The sequence below is a fragment of the Falco rusticolus genome, chromosome 1, assembly GCF_015220075.1.
Source record: "Falco rusticolus isolate bFalRus1 chromosome 1, bFalRus1.pri, whole genome shotgun sequence".
NCBI classification, from domain to species: Eukaryota; Metazoa; Chordata; class Aves; order Falconiformes; family Falconidae; genus Falco; species Falco rusticolus.
The window spans coordinates 97,215,171-97,241,774 of NC_051187.1; the positions used below are offsets into that span (position 1 = coordinate 97,215,171).

General features: G+C 34.2%; 1 protein-coding gene across 1 annotated transcript in view; it reads left to right on the top strand.

Moving 5' to 3' along the window:
• PCDH7 (protocadherin 7) overlaps positions 1-26,604 on the top strand; it is a 283,418-nt gene that overhangs the window by 119,181 nt on the left and 137,633 nt on the right. Inside the window, 1 exon segment of the mRNA XM_037390899.1 lies at positions 17,928-18,144. Coding sequence (XP_037246796.1) covers positions 17,928-18,144 — 217 coding nt within the window.

The following is a 26,604-nucleotide window of genomic DNA, read 5'->3' on the forward strand; positions in this document are numbered from 1 at the left end:
TTATCAAAATGAAAATTTATGGGAGGAAAAATGGAATTAACAAAACAGTTTTGGAAAGCATTTATCTTTTATAAACATGTATTGAAAGCATGTATTATTTAATTCAGCTTAAAACCCAGCTAGATTCTGAAAGAAAAAATCAAAATATTTTCTTTTAAAATTAAATGAACATTTCAAATTCTTTCAAAATCCTTTCCTATTTTTTCTCAAACACCTAAATTAAGTTTGCCTAGAAATGACACATTTGATGTCAAACCTCTTGCAAACAAAACCACTTGTGGCTCAGCTTTGATGTATTTAAATGTCTGAGTGTTGTTGAAAAATACATTCTTAAAGACAGACGTATTTTAAAATTTTTCAAAAAAATATAAATCTACTGGAAAATCGTAAGCATTTATATATATATATATATATATATATATATGAAAGATTTCAGATATTTGCATACCTAAAATATAATTTCTCCTTGTATGCATTAAAATGAGATAGAAAAGTAAGTGAACAGAGTTGCACAGTTGTCTTGGGCTCCAACAAAATTAAAAAAGAAAGATAGTCTCTCAGAACTTCAAACCTTGTTTTCTTTCCCTGTGGCTTACCAGGTATTTTTGTATATGTGTTTTAAAATGTCTACTTGTGCCCTATTGTTAGATTTTTATTGGGCCCAATTTAGATGAAGTTAAAGGAGCACACCAAAGAATATCTATAAACTCAGGCTCGAACTTAAAATTACAATTTGAAACATCAGCATAATTTTGCAGCTACAGAAACTCCAGTTTTAGCTGTTTTCATAGTTCAGCGAAGTTGAACATTTTGGAGAGCACACATATCCATTACAAGTTCTACTGAGACAGAGTAGTGTCAGAATATATTCTTGAAGATGGGACACAGTCTATATTTGTGATGTCCTAGTGATGTGTCCCTTACCCTCAGTTATTTCTGCAGTATTTTTTTTGCACAAGCTTATACTTCAGAAACAATTTAAATATAATTTGTGTAATGATTTGCAGTATTAGAAAGATTATGTCAGTGATACGTTTGCATATTTATAGTAGTGTTGCTGGACAGAAATTTACATATTTTTTTGTTCCAATTTCCAAGAAGATCATAGCAAATGGTAAGTATAGAAATCAGCAGTATTGTCTGTGTTCCGGATTCTTAGGGTTGTTGTGGCTCGCAACAATAACTTCAGTTATTTGAAATGCTGTTGCAGTAGCTTATGCAGTTTTTCCCATCTGTGCTCCCAACGGTCTTTACCATAAACCTACAAACTATACTTAGAAGGTAAAGGGTGACCATTATAGGAAGGTAAAGGGTAATCTTTCTTTTGAATATACAGACATGTGAAAGACATTGCCAAAGCAAAACATTACATTTGTGCTGAGACAGGAATTAAATACAGACTTTCCAACATCCTTTTCCTCTCCTTTCAACTTCCTTCCTTCTATCTGAAGAGTGCTGTAATAAATGAATTAGATAAACACCAGTTAATAATTTTTCAATTAGTAAATTGTGCATTTTCTGTTACCCTTTAAATAATGCTTGAAAAACATTCAATTTCATGTTTGAAGGTATGAAATAAAAGAAATAGATTAGTCAATTGATCTAACTACCTCTAAACTTTGTTCCATTCACAGTTCTGCATAAGAACTGTACATTCAGTTATACACAGACAGTGATTTTACATCTGTTTAGATCCAAGAACCTATAATCAGATGAAACAATCTAAAAAAGCAGTGTCACTTAAGATGACATATCAGCATAAAATTAATTGTAATACATTTATTCAAATCTGCCTTAAAGTCGTGCATGTGTTGAATTGCTTTTTCACTTTAAACTTCTTGGATTAATTTTTTTGAAGTTCTACTCAAAGTTTCTTTCCCCTACATCTGCCCAGACTTTCTGCTTTGTTTGTCCTGAACTGGAAAGAGAAACATCTTTTTCTACCACTTATCTAGGAGAATTTTTTGACAAACCTCAAATGTAAATATTTGTGCTTTTAAAGTAACAGACATAAAGCTGATACAGTGCTAAATAATTTTGTTGGCCAGATGGCATAATGGCAGCAATAAAAACAGCCAAATGGGAGAGCCACATTTAATTCTGGACTTTGCAATATGGGCCTGTGGTTGGTGAGGTTGATACTTTTTTATTTTTAGAGGGCATTGACCAGAAAGTGTTCTTGCTAATGCCAGCTGGCTTTATGAAGTGCATGCTGCCTCATCCAATCAAGATCCAAGACTGTCTGCAGCCATGACAATATTGTTGCCCATTATGTTGTTTTGTTTGGAAAAGCAAGACATCTTGGTATAACTAGGGAAAGAACAGACGCCTAAAGTCATACAACAAGAGTACATAGATTTATATCAGCTGGAGATTTGACCTCTGTAATCTCATTAATTCACAGGAAGTAAATGAAGAATAAATAGTGAAATTAACCCTGAAAGTTGCAAAGTTTGAAGTGAAAATCGCACACATTCATCTGTATGGTGGTGTATAAGTACAGATGCAACGCACCTAAGCTCACAAGCAGCCTTCCAATGCCATTTAGCCACCCATTGGCTTGGGTGAATTCACATGGCAACACAATTTGCAATGTAGATGTAAAGCAAGGTTGAGACTTAAGCCCAAATTCCTTTGCCAGAAAGCCTATTTCTGTTATATTCAGTGAGGAAATTGAGGAGTGTTAGTTGCTCTAGTGAACCATAACAATGGCCATCTCCTGTGAGGATCCCAGCGCTGGCTAACAGCATGGTTCATCAGAACCTGTGGGCCAGCCTGACACTGGAAAATGGAATACTTTCATTATGTGGTTCTTTTCTAAATGACATGATATTTTCATTATGAGATCCTAATTTCTTTCTGAATGACAATATTTAGAAAAAATAGGGTTTAGAATGAAAATTCTGGTATTTTATTTTAATTATGTTTTGACTACATAATATCAAATTACTCCTTTTCTGTGACACCTAGTTATCCCCAAACCTTCATTTTATGTTCTCCATGACACTGTAAAAGAAAAGAATAGAATTACATTAAGTGTCCAAAGCCCTTTTTGCTTTTGGTACTTCTCATACATTGACACTGGAGAGAAAAAGTGGTGGTTAGGCAAAAATGTTACTTGGCTATGTGGCACCTCTTAACAGCATAACAGATGAAGATTTGTTTCAACTTGGCATATTTTTGTTGTAACATCTTAATATTTAAAACTTTGGAACTGATAACAAGCATCAGAGTGAGTATCTTGAATTACAGTCACAACATTAAACACAGATGAATATTTGAGAGAGTGCATAATAAGTATGGATTTGGCTGTCTGAAAAGACAATGTGGACTACTTTTAATCATCTTTCAATCACAGTACCTTCTGTAGCCTGTGGTTTCTTCTAGGGAGTCCATCAAGCTGTTTTCTCCTTCTAACCTTGGAAGCGACCATCTGGTCTATAATGTGAAATAAAAGAACGTGAATTCCAGTCTGTGAACTCTTTTTAGAACTTTCTTGAGTCTCAAGCAATGTATTCATGTACAATATTGATAATGTTTGTATGATAAAAAAATCTGTAAATGTGATTGGCAGGGATGACTATGTAGTGACTACGAAAATGTAGGGTTTAGTGAATGGTAATTTGAACTCATCCTTCAACACCCACATAACTTTTGCATTCATGTGAGACATGCAATCAAAACCAGCCATATATGAAGCCTAGAGTATTTTTCTTTCTACTTACTACCTTATTTTCAGAATGCCTTCAAGACACTAAAGGAACATGAGCTTTAACAAATACATGTTTCTGATAACAAAAATTCACGCAACTTTCTCACAAGCAATAAATAAATAAATATCTGAAAAAATATCTGTGAAAATTTGCCACAGTTCAGCTGTGCTGAGAAGATCTTGGAAGAGACTGGAGTAAATGACAAGTTTTTTAAAAGTGAATCTGCAGAATTCTGTAGTTCTCATCACTGAAATGCATTCTGCATTCATCAACAGGAGAAAGTATTTTTCCATATTTAACTATTGTTTTGTATTGATGGCTATTACACCTGAAGTTTTACACTTCAACTTTTTTGAATTGGTGATGAAATGTTACATCTGTAGCCATGTTTTTAATTGAGGAGGTGGGATTCAGTTCCAGAATACTTAAACTAGCGTGACTGTTAAAACCTATTTAGAGGAAAGTTCTACTTCTGAAAATAGAGCTATAAAGTTTTAACTGTGAACACTTAGAATTGAGTTTTAATACTTTTATTATAAGCCATGCCTTTCTGTTTGTATTTTACAGTATGTTATGCATAATAAATTTATTTTTCTTCAGATACATAACTTCTTTAATGATTTTGTGTAGGATTAAAATCTCTTAAGTGATTAATAAATGTTTTTCATTTTCGGGTCCAAATCTGAAGTGAAAGATGGAAAGGGATTTTGGTTTGGAAGGCAAAAATGAAAATGAAACTGCACATGTGGAAATCAAGTCCTAGGATAGTAAAGGTAGGCATTGCAAGAAGTTAGCAAAGTCCCCACTGTTTTACAGGCAATCATATCATTGCCTGCTTCAAAAGTGATGCTTTTAATTTTAATTAGCTGAACATGTATTGGCAAATACATGCCAGGATTTTTTTTATTAGAAAACACAAGTTAAAATTTGTTTTCATGGTATCTCACCACTAGACTCCTGAAGAAAAAAAGAAAATCAAACCACAAACACACATTACACTGTTTTCTATTTCAGTAATAATTATGTAACAAGTTGATGGTTGTAATCAATTCCATAGATAAATATTCCAGTACTGCTTATGAAGCTGTACATTTAAAGCTCCTTTACTGTGTTAACTACACTCTGAAATGATTACTGACATTTTGAGTGAAGTGTAAAGTAATAGTTTAACATTTCAACAGGACTTACACTTAAGGTATTTGCTTCAAATGATATCACTGACAACTACAAAATAACTTTTAATATAAAGAAGTTGCATAAACCATAAGCATTGATCTCTACATATAAAAAAGTGAAATGAGCACTGATATATATATATATATATATATGAGTAGGTTTCTAATTTATGTAAGTAATTAGTTTAAAAAAACAATTTTTTTTTCCATTTAGAATATTTTTGCAACAATTAGTTTGCTATCAGCTAAAAGTTTCCTTTTAATTAGTGCTTTAAAATACCCATCAAATCCTATATCTTTTTGTGGACCATTGTGCTTCAGGCATTTTCCTACAGTGGAAGAAAAAGTATTTTCTAATTTTACACTAGTGTTATAGTTTTAAAGTTTTTTCAATATGAAATGTGAAAAAAACCCAAGCAAACGAACAAAAACACCCACATCTTTGGCATGAGTTTTAATTATACAAGGTGGCTGTATAGATAATTAGCCTTGGAGTATAGTTCTGGACATGGACCTCATCTTTTATATTGTCTGTAACTACCTTTTAAATATATTCCTACCAGCAATCTATTTGCCACAGCGAAAGTGTATGTAGCCCTGATTAAAATGAAGTAGTGGAACAAATGGTATTTTTATGTTCATTCATGCCTCTTTTTTCCCCTTCATATCTATAGTGACTTTTCAAATATCTAATTTATGAATAAAATTATGTTTTTCCTTTCATGACCTTGTATTTTGAGCCTGTGGCATGTTTATTATTATAACTTGCATAACTACAGTGTTTACCAGGAATAACATTTGTTGCCTGCAACTTGAGTGATCTAAAAGTTATGTAGATAATTTAATTCCTCAATATTTTGTGAAGAAGTTTTTCATTCTATTAAGTATCTTCCTAGATGGGAAACATTTCTATAGTTCTGTCCTTCCACTTCTTGTAGAGAAGAATAATTGCCTGTCGGAGATTTCGTGCCTGAGTTTTTATTGTCCAATTTAAACAAAATATGTCAACCCTTTAAAAATCACTATGCCTTTAAATTTAAGACATTTAAGTTTAGAGAATAATTTGCACAACTTAGATGAATGCACAGTAAACAAAAATAGAGTACTACATGATGCATAAGAATAATATATAACTTTGAGTCTATTACCTAATTCTAGAAAACATTTCACCAGCAGATTTTGGGAAGTATGTTATCATTGATACAGTTTTGGCAACCAGTACAAAATTTTTATTCCTAATCGTTCACAAAGTGCATGAATATCTGTATTTGCATATCTGCCCTATTAGATTTGAGTGCCTTAGAATACATTTAGAATTTTATCCTATTGTTCCAAGATTAATTGCTGAATTTTCCTAAAATTTGGTGCCATGACTTTCCCTGCTCATATTGGGCTAGAGTCTTTTCTAATGAACAGCTACTAAGAAGAAAATGTTCTCAATAGTATTAGCAATTAACCTGTTTAACAATGATGGCAGATAAAGTCAATCAAAAGGTGAGACTTAAGACCCAAAGAGTTCCACTTCAATGCAATGTATGTATTAATAATGCAAATCTTTATTGATGGTTATTTTCCCCCCTGTTTATCTAATGAGTTCTATACAGAACATTGTGGTCTATTAGCAATATATTCAAAATGTTTCATCTAATCTTAGCAGCAGCAATATTTTTCATTACTTAGAAGAAGACATTGTTTCTTGTGCATCAGAGCTTTGTTAATACTAAAGCTTAGTGTTTTAAAAGGTTCATATATGCTTTAGCTATCTGGATCTGTGATTTCAACGACATTCGGGCAAAAATCCCTTTGCAGACACAAGCTTCTCTTTGTCCAGGGAAACAAAACATAGAGAAAGCAATTTTTATAAAGGGTATGTCTACATTAGCAAATAGAATGGCACAAGAGGAGTTGATCTGTATGGTGAAACAGAGGGTGCTGAGGCTGATTTTCAAACTATATGTATTTTGTGGAGATTTATTGTGGACTAGCTCTAATCTGATCCTGTGAACTGAGCTGCTGTTAGTTCAAGCTATCTAGGCATGCTTTTGGATCATATCCTTCATTTGAATTGGATCCCAAAAGAGGCCAATATATTTGCTTCAAGATAGTCATTCCAAGGATAGCAAAGTACAATGATTTGGGATAACAAAGAGATTAATTTCTGTAGCTCATATCTTATGTGAACTAAAATATTGATATAAATTCACTCAAAATGCTTTATAGAATATAACAATTGATATCTATAGTGAACTATTCTGTAATTCTAAAATATTTTTCTTTTATATATCTATATTTCTCTATATATAAATTGACATATATATATGCAAAATAGAACGGTGTGCCAGAACCTCAAGTGATATATGTACATATATGAGTGTTGCTTAATTGGACATTTTTGCATTTGTGTTTGTTTCTATCGAATCACATTTTGACCCACTTGGACTACAGACAACTAAAGAATTATCATTCTGTAGCCTATGAAACTATGTGTGGACAGTTTCTCATTTCATTCTTCCTCTAAGGGTAGTTTCATATAAATGACTTTGGAAGTAGGCTTATGAAAATATAACTCCTATTTTAGGGTTTTTTAGTGCCCACTGACTAGGGTAAAGTTTTATATTCTTTTTCCTTTCAACACATTAAATTATTTTAATAATGTTCCAGATACAAAAGAAGCTGCTGAGGATCTCTACCCAAATATATGGATGATTGAGCTGGTTGAATGGAAATGAGGGGGTTTTTTGTTTATTTTCAGAGAATAATATTTGAGCCAATGAGCAACTTTAATGGAACAGTGTAGCAAATTGGTAAAAATAAAAATTTCTCATCCTTATGCTGAAAGGCAGTAGTTAACAGACATTCCAGCCTCTGTGAACTAATATCCCTGGGCGAGTTTTGGGCATTAAATTCTCTTCTGGAAAATAAAAGGAAAAGAAACCCCAACAAACCCCTTCAGGAAAGACAGACTTTCCAAATATTTCAAGAAAAGGGAAAGGTCTGATTACAGAAACGTTTGAAAGTGAAGAACATTAGCCATTGTGAAGGTGTAAGTGGTGAATAATATAAGGTACTGGAATGACACCAAGCTAAAAGAATATTGTTCCAGTGCCTTATTAATAGATTTTGGTCACACAGAAAAGCATTCAGAGAATTTTAATGAAAATTATTAGAAAGATTTGGAGTGGAATATTGGAATCTAACGCAGTGAGGTCAGTAAAAACATACTAGTATCACTGAAGTTGCATTTAATCTACACAAAACATTTAGGATAAGCTTTTTTTAAGGAAATAGAAATCTGATAAAAATCTTATTTCAATTATATATCAATTATAATTGTCTTGGGAAGACAAAGTGCTATTCCATCCATTTCTTTCTTGCAGTAAAAAAATAAGAGAGCACTTCAGGTTGTAGATGCTTGGTTCTTATAATTCTCCAACAATGGGCTACTGAAGTGATAATGAAATTGTATTTTTATGAGCAGGCAAAAGAGTATTATAGAATTATTTTGACCCTTACTGCTACAGATTCTCATTTGTCCTTAGTTTATTTATGCTTACTTTTCCGTCGCTACTAAGAGGAGTTCCTGTGAAATACTAAGAATATGGGCTTCATTTAAAGCCTTGTAGATCTTGTTTAATTTTTCTAGATGAACTTATGTGTTAATTTTGGTATGAGAGTTCTAGAACAAATGAGTATTGTGTCTTTGAGAAACGGATGTTCTTCAAATTATTGGTGTATTCTTTGATGATATTCACGAAAAAAATTAACATGTGTTTTATTTGTTTACTTGTAACAGACATAAGAGTCATTAGGAATCTACTTAATGAACATAGTGAGGTGAATGAAAAGGATTTGGGGCTGTTCAGAAGTCATTGCTGTGATTCAGAAAGGCAAGTTTGCATAACATGCAGGAGAGTATATTTGAGAAAACCACTGAACTTAAAGGAAAGGTGTATGTTTGAATGTTACAGTAAAGATGCCCATAATGTAAAATGCATTATGAAATATTATCCTTGAATATCAAATCTTAACATGTAGCCTTGGGCTTAAGCAAATAGATATTAGTGGATTTGTATTTTATGTTCATACAAAACAAACAAAATATCCTTCTGGTTTGTGATCAGGAGCTCAGTACTGCAACTACAATTAATAAAATTGCTACCAAAATAAATGGCAATAATAATGTGAGCAGAATTCTTACCTGATAGCTGATGAACTACAGTTCATCACATGTAATGCCTGCTACAGAGCTGTAAAATTAAAATATTTTTTATTTTATACAACCTGTATTTAAAATTGCATTAAAACTGCAGTTACTACTTTTTGCTAAATTTAAAAGAGAAAGTTCATTAATCTGATCAGTGTGTTTCTCCTCTTTTCTTTTCCTGTTGTAATAACTTGTCTCAGGTGTTTCAGTTTTCTCACTGAAAAATAATGCCTGCTTAATTTAATTTCCTGGCAATTTTATGTTAACTGCAATGATAGAAATTTAGAACAGTAGAAATATGTGGTTTGAATGGGGGAGAGAGTTGTGTGGGTTGAAACTATTCATGCAGAATAGCAATTGTTCATTAATATTTTGTTTGTCTTCCAACAAGCTTCCTGCAATTAAGAATGAATAGAAAGAAAAGGATAAAGACATCTTCTATCAAAATTAAATTACTAAAGAAACACTTTGGATTTATATGATGAGTTGATGTATCTCTTCTGCCTATTTTGCAGATCTACTCTATACATATCTCAGAGTCACTGTGTCTTACAAGCAGCTTGACATTGATTGACTTTCTGAAGCTAACAGGAATTATTATTTAGGTTTGACTCATCACCAGTGCCAAACTGAAGTACAGAAATTCAATTCAAACACAAGAAAAACCTTCTTTACTATAAGAGTGTCAGAACAGCAGAATAGGTTGCTTGGAGAGGCTGTGGAGTCTCCATTCTTGAAGATACCAAAAACCTGACTGATTACAGCCCTGGGCAAAGTGTTCTAGGTGACCCTACTTTGAGCAGGAGGGTTGACTATGTGATCTCCAGAGCTTAAATCCTAGTGAATAGCTCAAGATACCACATGTTGTTAAAGTGGGAAGTAATCTGGTTTGACAGTTAGGGAAAAATAAGAACCTTAGTTCCTGATCTTCCAGGGTTTTGGGTAATGCCCAAGCTAATGGTGAATAAGTTAGTAGAAATATTTAAAACAATTTTGCTTGCATTAGCTAGGTACACAGTTTGCACTATTTTTTTTTTTTTTTTGTGTGTGTGTGTGTGTGTTTCTCAACATATTAAGCTGCTCCTGATTCTTTTGTGATGTAGGTGTTGTGACAACAGGAAGGTCTGATAGAATCTTGCCATTTTTATCCAAGTGCTAAGCAATTAAGAGAGAAAATTACCAACTCTTCCTTGTTACACTTTAGTGCATCCACTTTGTATCCAGAATCAATTGTGAGGTAACTGGCTGGGAAAGGGTTGATGGTTGCAATCCTAGCTCTCAATAAAACATAACAAGGATTCACTCTTCCACCCCACCATTACAGTCCAACTGTGCAAGGATTTGAACTGACAATTTCAGTCAGCTTTTACAAGGTTGATAATAATTTCTATACAGAAATCATGAAAGAATATAATCCATAAACAATGTGAATTATTCAGAAATACAATGCAAAACTAGAAATTTTGGGAAATGAAAAGAAAATCACCCTCATAATCTCATAATGGTGAAAAAGTGAACAATTAAGCCTCACGCAGCTATATATGGTATATTGCTTTTCACCAACTCTATCCACAGTCTGTCTCTAATGCCAAGCTAAGAAATTAGGCTTTTTCATTATTTTAAAGTACAATATGATTTTACATTCTAGTTTGGATAGGGAAGAGTTAATTAATACAGGCTAAGATAAACACTATGCCGTGGAATAAGTTAATAGGGCTCAATTAGTGCAATCTGCAAGAAGTACATGTCTTTGACATTGCAGTGAGTTTTGTTCTGCTACTGAGGGGAAAAGAATATCTGGTTTATGAAATAGAGTTGAAACAAGGGAAAAAGAGTGACTTTTATGCCTTTGGGGTGTAATGCAAAGGTGTATACTTTCTCTGTGTATCTGATCATCTCCATGATCAGATACAATTAGGAATAGTTTCATATGCTGTTATCAGAAAATATGATATCAGTTTTCAGAGGGAGAAAATTATCAGACCTGTTGCGTTCTTACTAAATGCAAATCTAGTAAGGACTGTCTCTACTAAGGGACTAGCAAAGGCTTTGAGTTGTGGTTTTGCTGGGAGGGACAAATTGAACACCTGTTGGGCTTATTTTGGTAAAAACAGCTCCACCATGTTGATTCACAGTGCTGGCAGATGGAACTATATTAAATGTCGTGCACTGAAAATCAATAAAGCTAAACATAACCCTTATTATGTGCCATATTTTGTCAGCACCTGAAAATTTCTCATGTCCATTTCTCTGTGAAATGTTACTAATGTAATTTAATCAAAGGAAACACAAAATTAAGGATGTGGTCTGTTTCTCCTTGTTAAAATGCAGCTTGTATCCTTATTTTTGGCATTGCAACAAATCTATGAGATAACTAGAATCTTAACAATAACATTTTGGACATATTAAGCCTGGTATTCATCCTCCTTCCCTCCTGTTTGTCTCATAAATATGTTCTTTGGAACCTCAGATGTTTTACAGATTGGGATCCAAATGAAGATTAGAGTACATGAAGAATGTTCTTGTTTATGGAGAGGTTTTTTTTACATTTATAGCAATTGATGCATAAAAAGCATTTATTACGTATCAGCATTCTAGTGCTCATAACTTTTTTGATAAGGATTAAATATCATTTAATTTAAGCATTAGTAAGAATTAAAGGACTACTATGAGTCACATACAGTAACATGAATACATATATACAGGTTTTTTTCAGAGGCATTTTATAGCAATCCCATACTTTTGTGTTTTCGTCAACTTTATCTCTAAGATGTCATATTCTTTTTGGTGTAAAAAATAGGTGCTATAATTAGTCTAGCGTCAATTTTTGAAGTATATAAAAACTCTATTTTATGAGTAATAGTCCTATTATGACTATTGCTATGTTCATCCAGATTATATACTTTAAAATATATGGTGTTTTACCTATCAGAAAGGATGACATGTCAGAGAGAAGACAGTAAACACAGTGTGGCTATCCAAGTTTTTCTGTTCTTAAAATCCATTAAATTAATTGAATAACGTGTTTCTTAACTATTAGGGTAACAAACATATATTATGATCAAGGGCTATTTCTTTTTATCAGAAAAGCACAGTTCATGATGTTATTCTGTTAATCATGATGCATTCAAAATTTGCAACACATTTGTCTGGGAAGATCTGGTTCTCAGAAGTAATGCAATCTAGAGGTCAGAATTCTGTTGTTTGTACTGAAGTGTAATAAATGTTGTAGAATACCAAGTAACATGCACATCATTCTTTCATGAAGGATTTTGTCAGCGTTATTTGATATTCTGTGGAATGGGCTAAATTGGCTCTGCTGAGGAGAGTATATGTGTGTTAGTTTTGTGTCAGATAATTTCTACTTATTACAGCACTTAAGAACAAAAGCAAGATGTACACCCAGATATTTTTAAAAAAACATTATTAAAAACATAGTAAAGGCACATCAAATTTCTTTTAGTTTAGTGGAAAATTAAGGAAATTCTTAGGGATTTTCAGCCTTAGTTATCAAACAGCTCAACTTTCATGTCAGAGGTATTCTTCTCTATATGCCATCTAGGTAAGACATAAATCCTCGAAAGAGGTCCTAAATCTTTTATAGTTCTTCCCAAACTTATTTTAAGTAACATTACTACTGTTCTTATGGTAACTGCAGATGTGATAACCAGGTGTTCTATGCTTGTGATCTAGTTGGGAATGATTTCCAAAAATTAAATGGGAAAGGGAACAGAAGGTTTTAAATACTTGGCTGTTTCTTTTAATTCCCATTTTAAGTTGCATCACTCTGTTCTTGTAGTAACTGTAAATGATGCAAAGTGTTTATAGTGCAGTATATCTTTGTCATAACGGGACCCCAGGGAGGTGATTATACCTGGAAAAGTAGGTGAAATATACATACATACATACATACATACATATATATATAAAACAAGCATTGAATAAAACCTGAAAAACCTTTAAGCAAAACCCCAAGAAGAGGGTGGTAACATTTGTCTCTTCAGATCAAATCTCTAGAATTTTCAGAGAGATTATCCAAAAGTGGGCTTTAGAATACTTTGTAAAGTAGGACTAACATGTAGATGTGTGGTAACCATGAACTATAAGCTTTGCATCCCACCCTTGGATTCTGTGGGGTCTCTGGGTGTCCCTAACTGTCATACGCTACAGTTATCCATGGTCAGACCTGCAGGTGTGTTTTTCCAAGGAGACACCTGAATAAGGGGCAGAGTCTTCATATTTTAAGGGTAGATTCTATTATGCTTAGCTCTGAGTTACAGCGCATTACTTTCACTACTTCATAGACAATCTGTACCCAAAGGTCCTCAGCATCAAGGGATTCTGAGAGTTATCAGGTTATGACATGGCTATCAGGTTGATAAGGCCTTTCAAATGTAGATTTTAATGTCTCCTCTGGAAGGTTAGATAACAAGCAAACATAGCATTCTGTGGGAAATTACGGGAGTTGCTTCCTTAATCTGCATGTTTTCTCAGCTTGACACAGTATCTCTAGCAGCTAATACCTTTCTTGAGAGGTACCATGATATTCAGGAATAGCCTGCGGGACAGGGTCTAAGTAAATCCAAATTCTGGGCGACTCAAAGTTTGCATCATTGGTCCAGAACTTAGTAGTAACTGGTGTATAGTTACAGAATACAGGAACTTGTATGAAGTTTTGGTCCTTCAAACAGTTCACAGCTTAAGTACTGATCTAAACAAGAATTTATAAAGTTAGGTTTTGTACCAATAAGATTAGTTATGACATGAAGATCTTGAACTCTAGTCAAAATAAATCCTTAAGTGGAAGTTTAGGAGCCATTGTAATATATCCATTAGATATCATCAGTATTCAGTAATGGGCAACTTTTTAGAATGGAATTTCACTAAACTCCATAGAAATTGATGGTCTTGCACCTATTTATACCATGTAAAATTTGTTCCATTTTTTCCCTGAAATGTATTTGTTGTAATGTACTTACTGGTACATCCTCAGTAAGTTTACTAGTATACTTAAATATTTAATATAAGAAAGAAAGTACAAATTACTCTTGCTTGTCTGTGTGATTCCAAAACAATATATTTTACTATATCTTTTCAAAGATAAGCTGTATGATTTACACTAGATCTTACTTTAAAGCAACATAGTTTCCCGTCAACAACTAGTATATGGATATTCCTTATATATCCAGCTATTTTAATTGAAAACAGATTTCTTCTGTGCAGGCCTATAAATTTATTTTCACTGGATACTGTTTAGCATACTAGTATAATATATATACCCACACATTTACCCATACATATATCTATATACTACCCATGTAGCCTGAACCCGTTGACTGCATGGGAAGAGGACTAGCCAGAGGGTGGGCTCACTGGAGAGACTCCCAAGACAGGGAAGACTGTAGGTTTGTGATGTCTTGAAGCATGGGGCAGATGGCTCTTCCATCTGCAGGTTTGCAATTGCGGAATAGGGTCAGTGCCCTGGCTGTACACAGTAGGTGGAAACTCTGCCTGAGGAAGCATCAGAGTGATAGACCCTCTTCTAAGGGGGTGGAGGCCCCATCCGCTGACCTGGACTGCTGTTTAAGGAGGTTTGCAATGTGCCAGGTTCTCAGATACACGAAGCCTTGCAGAGACTCCTGAGGCTTATTCACTAGTTGGTCTGTTATCTGCTGCTCCTCATCCACATGGGCACTAGTGGCACTGTAACTGATGTTGACTGTATCAAGGGTCACTACATGGTTCTAAGGAGAGTGGGCGAAGGGCACATGGGGCTTCATGGTTTCTCCTCAGTCCCAACAGTGAAAGGCCTGGGAAGGAGCAGGTAAGTCCTGTTGAACAGAAATTTTGCTTTTAGACAAATCAACCCCCTTTTGGAGCATTAAGGACATCTGGGGAGAGACAGGATCCACCTGACAAACCTGGTAACAGGATCTTTGCCACCAGGCTGGGCATCCTTTGTGAGGAGAGCTTTAAACTAGATATGGCCATGATGGGAAATTACAACACACAGATGAGTAAGGAAGTGGTGGGCAGGGATAGACAGCAAAAGGGTGCAGGCTGGTGGGTTCAAGATAGACCTCTAGAATAACAACACAGGGTGAAAGAGAGTCCACCTCAAGGATGTCATACGTACAGAAATGTACGCAGCCTGGGAAACAAGCAAGAGGAATGGTAGCTCTGGCTGTGACCTAGAAACACAGCACTGTTCAAATCAGTACGACTGATAGGATGCAAAATTTGATCTTAGGATCCACCTGGGCATTGCACCAATGAGTTGAGTGTGAGTGAAGAGACATTTCTTTTCTTACATCCTTAGGCAGTTCCCTGACCTGTTTCCAGAATAATAGTAGAAGTACAATTTAGCTTGTACTAGCAACTTTGGCATACTTAGAAAATAGTTAATCCATATTTTCCACACGAAAATATTTCATTTTTAATGTAAGCAGGAATGGCAGCTGGTCACCTGACATGGTAGTAATATGAAGAAATAAATGTAACTTCAGTAAGATCCTTTGAGTCTGGTCAGTGTAATGAGAATAATAAACTTTACTGGACTAGTGAAACCTTAACTTGGAAGTATTCTAAAGTGATCTGAGTATAGTCTGCAGAGAATTGGAAGGAAACAACTGTCTGTTTACAAGATCTGAAATACTCTCTTGGTCTGACGTCTTTTTATATACTTAGAAATCTGTCTGTGGAAAGCACATGAAGGGAAATCACTAATTCCATAAGTTGTTTGGTTTTGTTGTTTGGTTTTTTTTTGTTTGTTTGGTTTTTTTAAAAGAGAAATAGAAAATTACTTGCTCACATCTAAAACCTTAGCTTAGATAAAGGCACTTTACCTTTCTTTACATTTATTCAGTTATTTCTCTAAGGGAATTAACTTGTGTGTAAATTACCAATAACACCATACACAAGCTATTGTTGAAATATGAAAATATGATACAAATGGCACAGATGTTCTGAAGGATAGACTACTGCAAAAGGACTTTATCCTTCCTGCATGATTCAGAACCAGTAGGAAAGCTTTTAGAATTCATGTGCAGCTCAACAAAGGTATTCCTTCTGAATACTCCTGGAGGGGAAAGATGTTACTGAGCATCTATGGGGAAAAGATATTCAAATTGTGTATTGTACATAAAGTGTCTTAACATAGGAATTCTAATCCTTCTCTATGCTTTCTACTGTTTCCTCATTAGTGAAAGGAGCAGCAACTCTACACTAATATCAATGTGCTCTTTTAATATGCATTATTGTGCTCTCCATTCTTTTGTTTTGCTCCTCTCCTTGCATTTGACATGATGCAAAGCTCTAAATTAAATTGGTATAAAAGCACTTTGCAGCTGAAGAAGGAAACTTTGAAAGGTCAAAAACTCACCGTGAGAATACTATGACTCTTCCTTTAGAATTTCCTCATATTTCTAGCAACACTCACATTTACAAACTTTTGATCTACTTGTGCCAGGAAAACTTAGTTTTATACTTGTAGTCCAATCTATTTATCAGCAGCACTGATTATATCTTCAGAACTTTCTGTCTTCAAAACAAATTGTAAAATTTCTAACTGAAACTCCACCCACCCCTCTACTTATAAATCTATTGTGGACTTCTGTTCTTCAGGGCTTGTGTAAATGGTTGGAGTTGCTGTTTCCTCCCTTCTTGCCTACATATATGTTTCCACCCTCTAATGACCAGAGGTGCCAGCGGGGGTGATGTATGCCTGTGTCTTGTTCTAACATAGGGCTTGAAACATATCTGAATCCAAAGGTGGGCAACATTCTCAGACCTCCCTCACATTTTAAGCATAGGAAAGTCTGCATAGTGTCTTATAAAATGGATCTGTTGGTGTTTGGTTTAGAAGGTTCTATCTAGAACATCATACATTTCTTTGTGGTTTTCTCGCCTTGCAAACAGTAAGTTTTTGCAAATGTACCATTAAATTATTTGAAATGTATCACTGCTGCTTTAGTATAGCTGAAATCGTAGGAGAATCTCCTAGTTTCTTACCAAAAATCCCACCTGCCCTCAGTGTTCTCTGAAATGTGGAGGATCGATTCTCCTACTTCCTGGGATGCTCACTGGTGCCAGGGATCAGTGTGTAGGCTTCCAGAGCAACAGTAATATCTGTCGTTTTGAATGAATACAAATCTCTAACAATCTATGTTTGTATAGTCCCAGTGGAAACATGTGGTGTCAGCTGTGCTCACAGTACTTTAAAGGCTTTATTAAGTCAGCTGGCAACACACCCTGTCTCCAGGCACTGAATTTTATGGCAAAGGAGCTAAGAGACTGAACCCTCCCCCCACCCCCCACTCCCCCCTTCTTTTTTTCTCTCCTTTCTTATGTCAACTAGCTTTCAAAACCACAGGAAGTGATTTTACAAAAGGCTGATGGGTGTGCTACCATGTTGTTAATACCCTTGGTATAGTTTACAGGTGAGCATTTATACCCACCCACGCAGTCTTACACGTACACACACTGTCAAGTACCTTTATGCAGTCTGATATAAACTCCATTCAAATTATTACTATTGCGTTAAAAAGAAACTGTAGAGAATTTATAAATAATTATAAGCCAGCTTTCTTAGCTCATGCAGCCGTTTGAAAGGAGGTTATGCAAAACTGCGTGAAGGTTCTGGACTGTATCACAGTAAAAACCCACTGATACTCTGTCCATTGGCCTTTTAAGGACTGTACTTGCTGTTTGATGTAATTTAGACAAAATTGTGTAATTGGTAAATGTTAAAATATTAGTTTGCTTAAGTCATGTTTTGAGAATCCGTTGTTCAAAGACTGAACTTTTCAGTGACATTCAGAATCTTTTCTCTTGCAGCCATTTCGTAGAGTGACGTTTTCTGTTGTGAGTCAGCCTCAGGACCCGCATCAAGGGTCATTGCAGAGTTGCTATGACAGCGGTCTGGAGGAGTCAGAAACACCAAGCAGTAAGAGTTCATCAGGGCCAAGACTGGGTGCCCTTCCACTCCCAGAGGACAACTACGAAAGGACTACGCCGGATGGCAGTGTTGGTGAGGCAGAGCATATGGAAAATGGTAGGGGCAAACACAACATTCACACACATAATCTCACTAGCAAGTGATACTAAGTAGACTTGTGAAAGGTCAGTCCAAAAAAAATTCTAAAAAAATATTTAAATAGTTAAAATTCTAATTATTTTATTTTAAAGTTTGTTAAAATGCAGATATACAAAATAATGGAACATAACACTACTAATAAAACCAACAATTTCTTTTCTTTATGAGATTTAAAAACTACTGCAGAAACAGTTAAAACATTGAAAAAAAATGCGAGTAGAGGGCTGGGAAGATGGTAATTGAATTAAATTCCAAAATTTTCATTTTAGATAAAAGACTATTAAGGACATGTATTCTCTTTTCCTTCCATTTTTGGTTCAACAACTACTTAGGTAATTTCCCAGAATGTAATACATGCAGCACCAGCAAAAGAAAGTAGGATTAAAACCCCCTACTGTAGAGAATTCCCGTTTCCCCAGAAACGTTATATAGACTATGTTCAAAATAATACCAAGTGTCAAGTTCATTTTTCATTGTACAGAAAAGAAAAACATGACTTTCCTTTTCCTCACACTTTATTTTGTACAGTACTTTTAGAACATCTCATTTAAATTCAGTATCTATTTATATGGAAGGGGAAAATGCTGAATCCTTATTTATTCTATAGTATTTCTCCAGCTATTGAACAATAAAGGTAACATAAATATCAGGATTTGTTTTTCTTTCAGTCTAAAACTATTTAGAAATTTAAAAAGTAGTTTCAGTTTGAAAGGTATTTCATAAAACCTGAATGTTTTACTGTTCTCCATTTATTGGCCTTCATCTAAAATTTTGTGAAGTCAGACACTGACTTAATTGTTTTTTTCATTTGCCCATAAACAATAAAATAAATTATTATGTGTCAAAATGTACAGATTTTTGATAACCAAAGAAATAATGGGTTTGCTAATCCAATTGGAGTTGGTGGGTATATGCAAGAAGGGTGGTATATTTTCTGTTATAGAATGAATAAGTTAGTTTGGCTAAGTGTATGTTTCAGGTTTTCAGAGATTACAGCACTGGGTAATTGTTCTTGGGTTTTTGTCTTTCCTGAGATAGACACATTGACCCAATAAAAGTATGTTATTCCCCATCATATGACCAAATCTAGTATGTATGACTAAAGAATGGCTGCAGCAGTCTACATATGCCTATAATGTATATCCAAACAGCAAATGACTAATTGACCAAAAAGGAAGATGGTATTACCCATTTAAAAAGAAGATATATTAGGTTATGTATGTGTATAATTGTATGTCTATATATTCTCCTTGGTTGTTTATATGAATCTGTCTCTTGACATTTCATTTTTCTGGGTGTGTGGTAGGGCAGAAAGTGATACTGATATTACTAGAAAAATGTCAGAAAAAAAATCTAGACTTTTTACCTAAATTGGGATGATTTTATTTTCTGTTTTGTAGTGAGATTTGTGGTTAAGGTAATGATACTAAATATGTTAATTCCCCTAGACATACAGCAGTGTAGTAGATTGCTAGACATTAAAATCCGAGTTCAGAAAGTATGCTAACATGGAGCATGCCTGAACCATAGTAGGAAAACTGTGGAGCCAGAATTGGATATAATTTTTAATATATTCAATAGCCAATGAAAATCATTGCACTTACTGAAGTGTAATCAAAAACGAAGAGTGCTTGGGTAGGGTCAAAAATTAAAGCAAACCAGTTTATTTAAGTTTCTGTGTTGATGTGTAAACTGACATTGCTTTCTAATAATTAAAGTATTTTAGACATTACTTTGATTTTTTAAAAGATTATAGTTTATATTTGGTAGGATGATTTTGTTGGATTCAGTTTTAAAAATACTATTGTATAGATAGAATAGAGAGAAATGTAGAAATACACAAATATATTATTCCATGAAAAAGTGAATGAAAAAAAAATTGCCATGAAAAAAAATTGCATGTTAGGGCATGCATAGTAATCAGGAGTTCATTCTCCTTTATGAAACCTTGAACTGAGGCCTTTGAAAGGTGGGTGACATTGTGATGAAAATTATACTCTACAGACTTTTGGATTTCCCTGTCACATTTTAAAAAACAAGATTTCAACAGTGGCATGTCATCCGCCTCCAGAAATTTTTGTTAACATTGATCTATAAATAATGACAGAACAGGATGGCATGCACTCTTGTTCCTTCGTATATGTAGAATATGACATTTGAGTGACAGTTTTCTGTGATCTGATGAAGTCCACTTGTATTTTAACTATTTTAAGCACAACTGTATTGTTCAAATTCTGATAATGTAATCTTCAATGTTAATGGATCATTCTGACAGAAATAGAATTGGAATTGAAATCTGTCAAGTGTTCATTTGTCACATTTAATTGGAATTTAGGTAATCTGCAGTGTTTAGCTTGGTTAGGTTTTAATCAGAATTTATACTGGATTTTCATGCAAATTTTCCATGGAAACAGCACTTTGAAAGCTATCTTAGTTTTTAGTTGTTAGTACTTCAAATATTTAGCATTTAATTTCAGTTGGTGTGAAACAATGCAGTTATAACTAATTGCTTTGGATTTCCTTTCATTTTAAAGTTTGAAATGATAAGTTTCAGCACGGTATGCTAAACCTTCTGATACATTTGATGCTTTTTTTTTACAAGCTAAGATGACTAAGGAAAACAAAAATTTTGCAGTTAAGGCAAAAGTAAGAAGTTTGAGTTCACAGAGTAAATAGGAAATTCAGCTTTCTATTTGCTGGTAAGAGCCTCTTTCTATTTTCTCAGGTGAGGATAAAATGCTGGAAAGAAAAACAATAAAGGGCAGAGTGGCTGGTTTTCTTAGAATAGGATGTATAGTACTTACCAACCAACATGACTGTCAGATGTAGAGTCAAGTTTTGTTCTGATGATTAGCTGTGGTGTCAGATGCAGCAGAAAAAAAAAAAGGGGGGGGGGGGGGGGGAGAAGAAAAAAATATGTTAGCAGATTGACTGTGAAAATTCAGTATGCAAAGATCTTGTTAATTAGTGAAATCTGCAGAACCAGAAGTAACTTCTGAGTTAATTTAGCCCCTGCCCTTGGAGCTTTCCTTACAAGGAAATTCTGCTCATATGTGCAGCCTTCTTCTCTAATTTTGCTGTTAGAATGGCACTTTCTTAACGTAAATTGCACAGTATTTTTCTCGAGAACATTTTTATTACATTTATATATGTATGTGTAAAGACATTAACATGGTAAATTAGTTTCCTGGTCTTTAGTAATAGTCTTCTGTTTTTGACAATGCTTAATACCACGTATCTCAGAGGAAAAGTAAAAAAACAAAACCAGAATGATCTATCCTACTCACTTAACGGCCAGCATGTGCTTTAAATTATGGTTTTCTAAATAGTAATAATAATGAAGAACCTAATTTATCATAAGTCATTAACCCTTTTCAAGTCACTGGCCTGAAGGCTATCTCTCAACAGGAAATTCCTCTGAAGGCTATCAAAATTGTTTTATTTTTAATTGCTTTTTTTCTCTTATTTAACAGTTTTAGTGACTGTTCCTTTTTATCATTATGTGTGAAAGAGCATGAATGTATTCCATTTTACTTTTTAAATACTGTGGATTATTAGGCTTTCTTAGAATTTATCTTTCCTCTGAACTATATATATTCCCAGTTTTTTTCAGTCTTTGATCATCATATATCTGTTATTTTTTTTCTTGCCATGAGCCTCTATTTCTTCTAATGTGGGTAGGGATAGATGGAGAGGTATTCTCACCATTTGAGGCATGGACAATACAGCATTCTCATATTAATTCCTATGTTATTAATTACACATATGATCTCTAAGCAGACCTTTATGTTGTTCTATTTCATGTCCATTCACCTGGTTATGTCAGGTCTCTCTTATGTTTCTTAAAGCCTTCTTGTAAATCTTTAATTATATTAATTTTTGATTCCCCAGATTTCATTCCTTTATTTCCCCCCACCAGATCTCTGTATGCTTACTATTTATTTATACGTGCAGTGACCTAGTAAGTTTTATGTTTTGTTTAATTTAGCTAGAGTACCTATAGTGGTGAAAATGCAGCATCATAGATTTTGGCTCACTTGTTCTTCCCTGGAGATTTGTTTCCATGCCATCATAATTAGATTATATGCCACACCTGAGATACCTGCATTAAAGCTAGCTCAGATATTTCTACATGAACATATCTTTGGTCTGCAGCATAGTGTTTTCAAGTAGCCCATGTTTCAGTATCAAATATGTAAGGGCTGGAAAACAGTAGTCATCTCTGTGAAAGAAGAAAAGTAAGATGGTTTACAGCTTCCATTTTTACAGAGGAAATAGAGTAAAGAAAGATTAAGTGACATGCCTGAAATCACGGAGGAAGTAGGAGGTAGAGCCTGAAGAGGAGCTCAGAGTTTTTGTGATTCTGTTACTTGACTTCTGCAAAGAAATCACTAGGTAAATTACACTGTGGCTGACACATGAAGATCTAAGAGGCAGGGAAGAAAAGTGCATTGTCTTGGTTCATTTAGTCTGATAATGCTGAATTCTCAGTAATTTTAGATTTAGACTGTGTCAAAGTTTCCACTGTCAATATAGAGAAGGCATTCATGGTATGTGAGATGATGACTTGAAAATGTGAAAGGAATTTTGATAATTAATAAGTGTAATTAATTTTATCTATAGGATCATTCTCTCTTTTACTTGTAAAATAGAATATTAATCTGTTCTTTGGACCAAAGTGTTAAAAAAATGAAATAAAGTAGCCATTAATTTACAGAATCCATGTTTAGATAATCCATTTCCCTTTAGCTTTTTACAGTGCTAATCACTTAGGTTAATGTTTTGAGGTCTTTTAAATGTCCTTATTGTAAACATTGCAAACCAGACATTCATTGACTTATTCCATAGAATTACTGTACTTTTGCAGTTCCCATTATCTTTAGATGTTCTGTTTTCTTGAATTACAGTCCTATAATTGCATGTGAATAATCTTGTTTTTAAAACTGTGTCCTGAAAATGTTAACATAAGTAGTCCATCTGAGAGGTTGAGTCAGTAAAGATTTTCAGTGTAGTGATTATGTGTTAATAGGTCCTTTTTTGGTTTGTTTCTTCTTTCAATGCTGCTACATCCACTTTTTCTTAAATGTTACCCTGCATGCATGAACCCGAAATACCAGAAAGCACTGCAGAAATTATTATATACTACATACAATAAGAATTCTTATTGTTGTTTCTGATAAATCCTAACTATAATTAAGCACAGAATGAACTCTGGATTCCATAAACCTGGTAACATATATGAGTAATGTTTTGGAACACATGCATATTCAGTGATGGATTACGTGCTGAACCAGTTTGTTTTGAAAATGTAGTATTTTGATAAGATCTGTAAAAAGCCATTTGATAAGAGGAGATACACACACCCTAACCAGTTCCTAAGAAGACACACTGTGCAGGGGTCCCTGTTACACTAGTGTAGCCTTATGTAAGGCAGCGACCCTAGCTGGGAAGAACACTGGCTGTTTTCCTCTTTGATTTTTTTTCCTTTTTAATCTTTTACCATGTTCCTTTAGATGACCTTTTGACATATGTCTGTGAGTTTCTTCAGCAGAGGAATATGTGGTTTGCTAACTTTTATGCACAGTAATACTTTAAGTTTCAAAATTGTATGCTATTTGTTCTTTACGAGTTACTTGCATTTTGAATTGTTATATATGTGTACTTACAATAGAAATGAGGGAAGTATATTTTGACTGTTACAAATTTCTAGTGCTGATACATATTTTTACTTTGCTATGTTAATAACATGCTATGGAAGGATGAACAATTATTTTAGGTTGTGCCTTATATGTCATTGCACCAAGATTTATTGTGTCTTATCTACTATTCTGTGTTTACATTTTACTTCAAATGCATAAGGCAAAGTAAAGGACCAAATACAGGGCAACTGTGAGCAGAAATAACTCTCACTGAAGCTGCTGGAATAGTGTATTGTTTATATCCTCTTTCCTTAACTTCTTATTTTCCATGACCGTCTGGAGAAATGCCAACAACTTTTGTGTGCTATCTATTCATGAAGTGTACCTGAGTACCATGAATTATTTCCAGCTTGATCAGGATTTTGGCTGCTCAGAGAACATATGCTTGGAGCTGCTAGTATCAAAGAAGGAATGCATATTTCTGTATTGGAAATCCACCCCTACACATTGATAACAAAGCTAACAAATTATTTAGCGTTTTTCTGATTTTCTGAATAGCATTGTTATTTCTGATGCTGTACTCTGTCACTTTCCTATTGTATTTGCTCTAGTTGCCTTTGTGCTTCATCCTGAAGAACAGCATATGACTTTAAGCTATATTACAAGATCTCTTTCTCCATTCCTGTTTTTATTATCCTGCTCTTACAAAGCAAATACCTATGGCAAGAACTGTTTACCAATCTGAAAAGCAGTATATTGATATCACACAATTTGAACTGCTATTTACTAAAACATAGCTTTATTACCTTTAAAAAAGGAAGTCCATATTTACGTCCCATCAGTTTTTAATCAATAATTTGAAAGCAGAGAAAGATTTTGGATTCTTAAAGAACCATTCCTGCAACTATATCTGTTAGAATGAAGCAGTAAGGGAAGGGTTTATATGTGCATGTGGGTGTGCACACATGTACACATATTGGTGAGTCAGGTCTTGCCGCAAATACTCATGAGAGCTGGATAGCTGCAGTTACATAACCTGCATTATCTACGAATTTCAAATCAGTTCACTGAGGTGGATATGAAAGAACATGCTAAACTGAGAAGTGGAGAACTAAATCATCAGAAAGCCAAGCAGTATGTCCCATGTCTTGCTATGAATTGATCTTTCATCTTCCCACCCCTCGAAAAGTAATCATTTGGACAGCAACTTCCAGTTTGCAGTCAAGTTGATAAGGGTTTTGCTATTGACTTAGTGGAGGGAGTTAGGCTTTTGTCCAAGTCCTCTGTGCCAGCTGCTAGCTCAGGCTGCCTCCCACTGATGCAGACTGCAGAACTCCCTTTGATACTGTCAGAGTCCTGAATGTAGATGGAGGACAAAATGCATTCCAAAATTTACAGACTCAAGGAAGAAGAGACATCTGGTTTATGAATGGAATATTTAGAAACCTTTGCATCCACAGCAGCCTCTTTTCTGGAAAAAAATCTAATGCAGATAGTCAACGGAAATTTATTTTTTGTCAGTTCAGAGGAGCCCTTTCAGCATGCTGTGTTTTCCCAGTTCTGTTTGTATTTAATGACAGTTTCTTCAGTTTCCTGGACAACATTAGATCTTTCTGTCCCTTATAATTTTCAAGTATAATGAAGAACCAAAAGAAGTCCTTTATAGGGATATTTCTTCTCTATTTCAGTAAGAAATACATTTTGTTCTCTACTGCTGGTTCCCAACTACTGTTCTATTTATTTATTTATTTATTTAATAACCATTGCAGAAAATGTCAGTATTTTATTATATACTACCTTTATAAAATACATAGTGTTACTTCTTTTCCCTTCTAAAAGTTTGATGTTTTGGGTTCATGTTATAAAACCTGGAGTAGTTTTCCTATGTGCAAAAAAGATTGACGAAATTAAGGGAAAAAACTGTATCTTTACTTTGAGTGCATTTTTAAAAATATCAAGTATGAATTATTGATTCAGAACAAAAATCTGACTGTATTTCTAATTGGTGTACTTGAACTGAATGGACAAGAGCACATCTGATTGGCCACACAGTTGAACCTAAGGGAGTCATAACATTTACAAAAATCTGTTTTTGAAAATCTGCAAACAAATTCAAATCTCAAGCGTATTAAACTGGCATGTGCCCCAAAACAAAAATGTAAATGTTAACTACCCTCGTTATGTTAAGACTGAGTAAAAGTGGAATGCAAGTATACAGAACAGATGGGTATTACCCAAAGTTATTGATATATACACTACTTTTGTAAGTCGTTGCATTTTCACGTTTAATTAAAGTAACTTCTTACAGTCTTATCTTTTGTTTCTTTTTAAAATAATATGATTTGTAATAAAAATTTGTAAAATGTAAAGTTCTCTATAACAAAATATAGAAAAATGTATAAAAATTATTAAAATAACTTAATGTTGCATTTCTTTTTAGATCCAAAACTTCAATATTACATTTTTCAGCCTGTAGCTTATCTAAGCAACTCAAAAATTTTTCCTGTAGGAATTTTTTTTTTTACCTGCCAGTGTGTGAATCCAGAGTTAGAACAGTAAGTTTGCATACCTAGTTGCTACATAACTTAATTCTTCAAGTCTAATCGTAATCTGGAGAGGTTCATGGTCCTGGCAGTATTCCTGTGTGGCAGCCTTCCGCAGAGCTATTAATGAATCCCATGTATGGGAAACCCAGCCAATGTATAGGGTCAGATCAATGATCATCTGGTAGCCAAAATATGGTGCTCAGAGAAGACTATAACAGGGCAGATGAACTGAT